At 42.4% G+C, this 10,204-nt stretch overlaps 1 protein-coding gene across 1 annotated transcript; it reads right to left on the bottom strand.

The window, feature by feature from the left end:
- Positions 1 to 1,761: 1,761 nt before the first annotated feature.
- Positions 1,762 to 2,460, bottom strand: LOC119361066. Its single transcript, XM_037626448.1, has one exon. It carries the CDS (start codon positions 2,458 to 2,460, stop codon positions 1,762 to 1,764), a length of 699 nt encoding a protein of 232 aa, XP_037482345.1.
- Positions 2,461 to 10,204: the final 7,744 nt, after the last annotated feature.

Genomic DNA, 10,204 nt, shown 5'->3' with positions numbered 1-10,204 from the left:
AGTGTAGCACATCGATCGTGAGCCCCCAAAAACAAATGGGCCAGGCCGTAAGGTCTCGTTGCTCCTTTCACAATAACATGCCAAAAGGGACATTATTTTTCTACCTAACTACAACAAAACCGCAGCTCGCACGCAGAGTACCTCATCCAGAAAGAAAAACTCATAGGTAAAAAAAAACAATCTCTTAATTTGTCTCAATTCAATCTATGCAATAAATAAATAAAGTTACCATATATTGTATGTGTCTATGAGGGTGCTCATATTACTATGTTTCCTAAAATCTTCAACAACCAGTCAATAAAAATAAACTTAATTTTCCATGTATAAAAAAACTGCAGGTGTGTGACTGTGATGAGATAATCAAAACAACATAATTTTCATCTTTTGTGTGATATAAACTAAACAACATACATTTTTTTTGGCAAGACCTGGATAATGAGTCAACCAGATATTAAGGAATCCCATTATATATAGCACGCACCCGCATAAGTTGCCATGAATAATAAAATTACAATATATTAATAAATAAAGTAAACAAAAGTTGCCATGGTTTAGCTGGTTTAGATAATAAAAATTTTCACAAAGCCATGAGTTTCATAGATAGTAAAAAAGGAAAAGTCCATGTGTGTGAGTGCGCAAGCGTGCGTGTGCGTGATAGTAAAAAAAGGTATGCCTATTTGTATTAAACCGTGAAATAAAAAAAACATCATGCCTGATTTGCATGTGACAAATCATGGTGTGTGCGCATGCATTATCAACATATCTACAAATAAGTTGCTAACAGAAAAACCCTAACTTCATTCGAAAATAGTTTACCATGAGTGTGCCATAATATTGACTTGTCTAAAATTATAATGATATATAACGTGTTTGTGAAATGAAAGGAAGTATGGTCTGCACACTGCAACTGTTTCACACATATACTTAGAGTTGCCCAATTTGTTGCTAATAAACTACCAACACACATGATGTCAAGTCGGCAAGAAAAAAATTGACAGAAACAAAAAGTTGCCATCTAAATATCACAAAAGAAAACCTTGAATGGACAGAAAAAAAGGACTTGACATGGCTAATTAACATCATAAGTTGCCATGCCAAAACATATTTTTGGCATGCCAACATTTTTCAGTTTCCATGGCAACACATCTTGACATGGCTGACATCTTAAGTTGCCATGCCAAAACATATTTTTGGCATGCCAATATTTTCAGTTTCCATGGCAACACATCTTAAGTTGACATGGCTGACATCTTAAGCTGCCATGCCAAGGCATCTTCAGTTGGCATGTGCAAAATGCATTGAAGTTGCCATGACAACCCACTTTAGCTAACATCTTCGGTTTCATGGCAAAACATCTTCCGCTGGCATGAGCAAACATCAAGTTTTGCCACCTGTGTCTTTTTGTATATAAAGAAAGACACAAGTTGCGTTCCTCCCCCTCCTGATTTCGTACATGGAGACTAGTGCACTACACAATCTGAGGCTGGTACGACTTAGGACAAATCAGTCATATAATGAAGTCTTGACAAAAAGACTGGAAGCATGAAATGCATAACAGAAAGGCAAATTTACAAAAACAATAAAGTTCATTAAAGGAGGTTAAATTGATGGTTTCAAGAGACTGAAACCGAGTATTTATTCAGAAACTTACAAATACACACTTGTACTGAATAAAGCAAGGGGATCGATACTTAACTTCAACTTCACAACACTGACAACAGCGGAAGAACAAGGATAAAAAACAAAGGCCCATCACGTAATCTACGTCGGAACAAGGTTGACTGACGGCCCCGCCACCGCGGCAAACTCTAACGCCAAACCGGCCGCGAGCGCGATCACCGCCACCACGCCAGCAGCGCCGCACAGAGCGGCGCACCGCCTCCACCAGCGCCGCCGAGCGGTAGTACCTGTCGCAGGCGCCACCTCTATCGCCGCGGCCGCCTCCTTTTGTGCTTCCGCCGCGTCGCCGCTCTCGGGGTTGCACTTGGGGTCGGACGCCACCTCCAGGCCCGTGAACTCGAAGCCGGAGCAGGAGTCGTTGCATGAGCAGCCGCCGGACGACCCGGACTCGGATGCCGCCTGATCGGCTTCTTCGTCCTCGGTTGCCGCGGCGACGACACTCTGCGCCCACTGCTGGAACGCCCTCTCGAGGACGCCGAAGCGCTCCTCGGCCTCGACAAGGTGCCCCGGCCGCCCGCCGGTGTGGCTGTGGCTGTCCCGCTCGGCGGCGATGAGCGAGCGGAGGAAGTCGATCCTGGCCTGGATCTCCGGGAATAGTCTGGCGTCCACGTCATAGCGCCGCGGCCGGGAGTTCAGCGCCTTGGCGAGGCAGTCGTCAAGTTCGACGAGCTTCCGCTCCACCACGGGGTTCGAGCGACGGCTCGCCGGCCGCGTCGCCGCCAGCGGCGTGTCCATGGGCAGGGCTTCTTCCGTTACTGGCGCGGCAGTGGCGTTCTCCATCGGTGGTGCACGCACTGATGTGGGAACGGGCGGTTTTGTTGCGGTTCGAGCGGCCGCGTGTGGGGTTTCAGGAGTTGCGGCTCTTCGCCGGAACGTGAGCGCGCGCTTTGGTAACCGCATCGTCGGGAGCGCGCAAATTCGATCTGATTTCTGCGTGCCTCGTGAGGCGAGAGCGTGCGCATTTTTTGATGGGGGAAGTGGGAGTAACCGCAATGGGAGCTCCTATACGCCGCACTTTGCGGCAAAAGGACGTCGCTTCGCACAGGATACGCAGCGAGTGGGCCGGCCCATGGCAGACGGGTGCTAGCTATATCAAGCGCGATGGGAAGCCACGCTGGTACTGTAGCAAAAATAAGAAAAATAACGAGGTACTGAAGTGCTCCCAATAGCCGTGTGAGCTAATAATCCTAAGTGGCTAATTTGCAGCGCTAATATCTAAGAATTAGTCATTTTGCCAGAATTCAACACCTTTGATTTTATTCGAACATATCTTGGAATTTCTAAAAGGTGTTGAATTCTGGCAAAATGTTTTAAAGATATGTTCGAATAAAATCGTGAAGAAATGTTTCGAAGTTCCAACATTTTTTGAACATCATGAACAAAATTTGAAATTCAATATTGCTTACAAAAAGAACATTTTCGAAATTGTTCACATTATTCAAATCCCGAACATATTTTCCAATTGTGAACACTCTTTTGAACATGCGAACATTTTTTTAACAATGTGAACAAAATTTCAATTTTCCTTTTTGTAAAAGCGAACCAATTTAAAAAAAATTATCATTTCTTGAAAATTTGGAAACCCCTTGAGCAATTTTGAAAAATGAACATTTTTTGAAATTCTCAAATGATTTTTCACCCATGAACAAAATTTGAAAAACAGGAACATTTTTCGGGATTCAAAAACTTTAAAACCACCAATATTTTTAGAAAACTCCTGAACATATTTTGAATTTGTGAACAAATTTCAGAAAAAAGTGAACATCGCGAACATTTTTTGAACATTGCAAACAAATTTTGAAATTCTATATTCTTTGGAAAACGAACATTTTTATTTTTTTTTTACATTTTTCGAATTCAAAACATGTTTTCCAATTTTGAATACTTTTTTGAACATGCGAACATTTATTTAACAATGTGAACATATTTTTAATTTTCGTTTTTTTATAAAAGCAAACAAATTTTGAAAAAGAAGATCTTTTCTTCAAAATTGGAAAACCCATTGAACAATATTGAGACCTGAACATTTTTTGCAATGCTCGAACAATTTTTAATACGTGAACAAAATTTGAAAAACATGAACATTTTATGGGATTCAAATTCTGAACATTTTTGGGATTTATGAACAAACAGTAAAACACAACGATTTTTTTAAGAAAAATAATAAATTGAAGAAAACAATAGAATTGAAAATGATAAAATAAAAAAAAGGAAAGTGAAAAAACGAAATAGAAAAAAAAAGAAAAATAAACAGAAAAGTGAAAAAGGAGAGAAAAGAAAAAAAAACAGGAAAAGCGAAAAAAACAGAACAGGAAAAAACCCGGATTAGGAACCTTCTAGAAGTTTCCAAAAACCGGAAAAAACCGGCTGGGCACCTCTAGAAGGCTCCCAAAACCGGGCGCGTTGAAACGGTTAAATGGGCTTCCCTCGATCTGTGCGAAACCTCGACAATTTGCCGCAGCGTGCGGCGAATAGGAAATTCCAACCGCAATCTCAAGAACTCACAGCATCTTCTACGCCCCGTGGGCTGATTTCGGCCTTTGTCCTTTTTTCAGTAAATTATGGGCTGCTTTTGGAGGCCTCCTGCACAGGCTTATGGCGCTAGTTCGCCAGTGTAAATCGCCTATAGGGACGGACTAGCGGGCCAGTTCATTACTGTGGTTGTTGTAGGTTCGCACTGCTCGAAGGTGCCACCCAGGAGCAAATGCTCCTGGTGTGAACAGTAAAATAATTAAAAAAACTCAAAAAATCTGAAATTTTATTGTGACATACTTTCACAAATGTTTGTCATGCACGCAAAATTTCATTGCGAAATCACATTAGTGGAAGTCATGCAAAAAAAATGCTTCTAAAATGCTTTTGTAAGTAACATTTTCAGAGCATCGATTTTGCTTTTTTACCACGCCTTCCATCAATGTGATTTTGCGATGAAATTTTGCATGCACAACAAACAATTGTGAAAGTATGTCACAAAAAAAATCAGATATTTTTTATTTTACTGTTCACACCAGGAGCATTTGCTCCTTGGTGTAGAAACTCCACGTCCCGCACTGCTATCTTTTTCATCAGATATCTTTCATTTTATTTTGTTTTTTCTTTGGTTTTATTTGTTTTTACCTGATTTCTCCTTTCTCTCATCATTTTACTTTGGTTTTCGTTGTTTTCACATTGTTTTTTTGGGTGTTTTTGTCTCTTCGCTTCACTTTGGTTATCTTTGTTTCCTTTCTAGATTTTCTTTGGTTTTTTGCTTTTCGTTTTGTTTCTTTGTCTGGTTTCATCGATTTTCAATTATTTCAGTCCATGTCTACTTTTGTTTTCAGTACACAACATAAATTTTAGAGCACATGTGAAATATTTTTCTGACACACGTTGGACATTTTTCAAATACATTTTTAACTCCGCCTTTGTTGTCTCAACATAGCCGGTTTCAAGCCCGCGTAAAGGAGGAGGGTTGCGATAGGCTTGGCGAGCCAAAGTAAAAACCCAACCACTCTTATGGAGATGAAATCCAAAAGATTTTCATTGGAGTGTAACCCTCTCAGTGAGGCGCCACATCGGAACCCGGGTGTGGTGCCAAATGGGCAAGGGTCGGGCTGTCACCCCCCCTCCCGGTGGCGCGCCGTATCTTGAGCTGGATACGGTGTCAAGTGAGCGAGGATCGGGTCGTCGCATCCTAGTGGTGCGCTACATTAGCGCCTGGATGTAGTGGAAAAATGATCAAGGGTCTTCGTATTTGACTCGACGAGTGCGAAGGGTAAGGAAGCTAGCTGAGCCTAGGAGGATTCGCTTAGGTAGCTGGAATGTAGGTTCTTTGACAGGTAAGCTTTGGGAGCTAGTTGATGCAGCGGTGAGGAGAAGTGTTGATATCCTTTGCGTCCCAGAAACCAAATGGAGGGGTCAGAAGGCGAAGGAGGTGGAGAATATCGGCTTCAAGTTGTGGTACACAGGCATGGCTGCAAAAAGAAATGGAATAGGCATCTTGATCAACAAGAGCCTCAAGGATTGAGTGGTAGACGTTAAGAGACGTGGGGACCGGATTATCCTGGTCAAGATGGTACTTGGGGACTTAGTTCTCAATGTTATCAGCGCGTATGCCCCGCAAGTAGGCCACAATGAGAACACCAAGAGGGGGTTCTAGGAAGGCCCGGAGGACATGGTTAGGAGTGTACAGATTGGTGAGAAGCTCTTCATAGGAGGAGACCTCAATGGCCACATGGGTACATCTAAAACAGGTTTTGAAGGGGTGCGTGGGGGCATTGGCTATGACATCAGGAATCAAGAAGGAGAAGATGTCTTGAGCTTCGGTCTAGCCTATGACATGATCGTAGCTAACACCCTCTTTAAAAAGAGAGAATTACATCTGGTGACTTTTAGTAGTGGCCAACACTCCAGCCAGATTGATTTCATCCTCTCGAGAAGAGAAGATAGGCGTGCATGCCTAGATTGTAAGGTGATACTTGGAGAGAGTGTTGTTGCTTAGCATAAGCTGGTGGTTGCCGACTTCCGCTTTGGGGTCTGTGTCTAGCGGGATAAATGTGCCAAATCACTAGAATGAAGTGGTTGAAGCTCAAGGGGAAGGTAGCTCAAGCGTTCAAGGAGAGGGTCATTAAGGAGGCCCTTGGAAGGAAGGAGGGGATGCGAACAATGTGTGGATGAAGATGGCGACTTGCATTCATAAGGTGGCCTCGGAGGAGTTTGGAGTGTCCAAGGGAAGGAGATGCGAAGCTAAGGGTACTTGGTGGTGGAATGATGATGTCCATAAGGCGATTAAGGAGAAGAAAAATTGTTCCAGACGCATATACCTAGATAGTAGTGCAGACAACATAGAGAAGTACAAGATGGCGAAGAAGGCCGCAAAGCGAGCTGTCAGTGAAGCAAGGGTCAAGCGTATGAGGGCCTCTACCAACGGCTAGGCACAAAGGAAGGTGAAAGGGACATCTACAAGATGACCAAGATCTGTGAGAGGAAGATGAGGGATGTTGTCCAAGTCAAATTCATCAAGGACGGAGCAGACCAACTCCTGGTGAAGGACGAGGAGATTAAGCATAGATGGCAGGAGTACTTTGACGAGCTGCTCAATGGGGAGAATGAGAGCTCAAACATTGAACTTTATGACTCCTTTGATGAGACCAGTGTGTGTTTTGTGTGGCGAATCCAAGAGTCTGAGGTCAAGAAGGCTTTAAAAAGGATGAAAGGAGGCAAGGCGATGGGCTCTGATTGTATCCCCATTGAGGTGTGGAAAGGCCTCGGGGACATAGCGATAGTATGGCTAACCAAGATTTTCAACCTCATTTTTCGGGCAAACAAGATGCCAGAAGAGTGGAGACAGAGTATATTAGTACCAATCTTCAAGAACAAGGGGGATGTTCAGAGTTCACTACTGCAGGATGCTGCTAACGCGACACTACGATCAGAGACCCTTTAACGAAACTGTGTGCGATGCATTAATCACAAATGATGATGTAAAAAACCGTCAAAAAAGATGCAAAACATTTGCGATGAAGGATACATAAAACACGGTTCAGATTTTGGTTAAGTGTGCGATGCGGGGCATACAGTTCAGTTCAATTAACTGTTTACGATGAGGCAGAACAAAAGAAACGGGCAGCCAGACAAAGGCATGTGTGATATACGGCATACAGTTCACTCAGATAAACTATTTGTGATGAGGCGGAACAACAGAAACATGCAGCCAGATGAAGGTGTGTCTGATATTCGGCATACAGTTCACTCGGATGAACTGTTTGTGATTAGGAAACACAAAAGAAACGGTCAGGCAGATTAAGGTGTGTGTGATATACAACATACGGTTCACTCGGATGAACTATTTTCGATTAGGCAACACAACAGAAACGGTTCAACCAGATCAAGGTGTGTGCAATGGAGGGCATACAGTTCATTTCGATAAACTGTTTGTGTTGAGCCAAGAAAACAAAAACGTTTCACATAAACAAGATGTGTGTAATATGTGGCAAACATCCAAATACATAGGTGTCTAGTACACACATGACATTTCCACACACCAAAGTAAACTATTACATGCATAATTAACTAGGATAAACGATCATCTGCTCATCATCTACTTCTTGTGCTAGCTCGATGTTCATTCTATGCTAAGTTTCCATTTAATTGATGGCGTTTTATGAACACGCCAGCATTTTCCGCCATATCCTCACCGGTTTCCCGCCAACCAGCGGTATTGCGCATAAACCTAGGCGATGCGCGATGCAGAGAGGCAACAAGCGCAACCTGTAGCACATCCACCTTTTACAAGCATGCCAACCCACCAAAGCGCTGCCTCTACCATCAACCTGGTCAATGAGGAAAACGAGTAGGCTCTAATGTCGCCTGAAGCTACGTCCGTATTTCCCCAAAGAGGAAGGGATGATGCAACACAACGGTGGTAGGTATTTCCCTCAGATATGAACCAAGGTTATCGAACCAGTAGGAGAACCAAGCAACACAACGTGAACAGCCCCTGCACACAAAGAACAACACCTCGCAACCCGACATGTTAAAGGGGTTGTCAATCCCTTTCGGGGTATGGCGCCTCAAGATAGGCAAAGGACGTGAGGTAAATTTGTAGTAGATTGATAGATCGAAAGCCAAATAAAATAAATAAGAATAGATTGCCGCAAGGTAGTTTTGTATTTTTGGTTTAATAGATCTGAAAATGAACGCAAGGAAAAAGTAGATCGCAAGGCAAATATATGAGAAAGAAGACCCTGGGGCCGTAGGTTTCACTAGTGGCTTCTCTCAATAAAAATAGCAAACGGTGGGAAAACAATTACTGTTGGGAAATTGATAGAACTTCAAATAATCATGACGATATCCAGGCAATGATCATTATATAGGCATCACGTCCAAGATTAGTAGACCGACTCTTGCCTGCATCTACTACTATTACTCCACACATCGACCGATATCCATCATGCATCTAGTGTATTAAGTTCATGAGAAAACGAAGTAATGCAATAAGAACAATGACATGATGTAGACGAGATCCGTTTATCTATTGCGGCAGATATATATATCATCTTGTTATCCTTAGTAGCAACGATACATACGTGTCGGTTCCCTTTCTGTCACTGGGATCAAGCACCGCAAGATCGAAGACACTACAAAGCACCTCTTCCCATTGCAAGATAAATAGATCAAATTGGACAAAGAAAACCCAAATATCGGAGAAGAAATACGATCCTATAAGCAATCATGCATACAAGAGATCAAAGAAGACTCAAATAACTTTCATGGATAAAAACATAGATCTGATCATCAACTCAAAGTTCATTGGATCCCAACAAACACACCGCCAAAAGACTTACATCATATGGATCTCCAAGAGACCATTGTATTGATAATCAAGAGAGAGAGAGAGAGAGGAAGCCATCTAGCTACTAACTATGGACCCGTAGGTCTACAAAGAACTACTCGCACATCATAGGAGAGGCACCAATGGAAGTGGTGAACCCCTCTGTGATGGTCTCCAGATTGGATCTGGTGGTTCTGGACTCTACGGTGGCTGGATGAATATTTCGTCGCCTCCCTTAGGGTTTCTGGAATATTGTGGTGTTTATAGAGCAAAGAGGCGGTCCGGGGGGCACCCGAGGTGGGCACAACCCACCAGGGCGCGCCTGGGCCTCCTGGCGTGCCCTGGTTGGTTATCCCCTCCTCAGGACTTCCCCTAGGTGTAACCAGGGCCCAACTTCTTCCTTTTGGTCCATAAAAAATTACTGTGATGTTACGTGGCATTTGGACTCCGTCTGATATTGATTTCATGCGATGTAAAAAACATGCAGAAAAAAACAACTGGCACTTGGCACTATGTCAATAGGTTAGTACCAAAAAATGATATATAATGACTATAAAATGATTGTAAAACATCCAAGAATGATAATATAATAGCATGGAACAATAAAAAATTATAGATACGCTGGAGACGTATCAACATCCCCAAGCTTAATTCCTGTTCGTCCTCGAGTAGGTAAATGATAAAAACAGAATTTTTGATGTGGAATGCTGCCTAACATGTTCATCACATTCTTTTCTTTATAGCATGGACATATGGACTGCTATATGATTCAAAGAAATAGTCTAGTTTTGACATGAAGACTTTAATACTCAAGCATACCAACAGGCAACCATGTCTTTCAAAATATCAACACTAAAGAAAGTTATCCCTAGCCCATCATGCTCAATCATTGATACATTCATGAAACACACTTGAATATTAGCTACACCCAATTCTCAAATACGATCATAGTGCCCCTTAGTTGGTGCTTTATAAGAGAAGATGGAGACTCAAATTCAAAATAAAAATTTCATAAGTAAAAGAAAGGCCCTTCACGGAGGGAAGTAGTGATTTGTAGAGGTGCCAGAGCTCAAAGCTTAAATTGAGAGATAAAATTATTTTTGAGAGGCATACTTTTCCTACCAACAAAAACGACTTGGAGCATCCCAACACTTTCCATGCTAGATACATCATAGGCGGTTCCCAAACAGAAAATAAAGTTTATTCCTTTTT

Source organism: Triticum dicoccoides, chromosome 2B, assembly GCF_002162155.2.
Source record: "Triticum dicoccoides isolate Atlit2015 ecotype Zavitan chromosome 2B, WEW_v2.0, whole genome shotgun sequence".
Classification (NCBI taxonomy): Eukaryota; Viridiplantae; Streptophyta; class Magnoliopsida; order Poales; family Poaceae; genus Triticum; species Triticum dicoccoides.
This window is presented reverse-complemented; position numbering and strand designations above follow the sequence as displayed.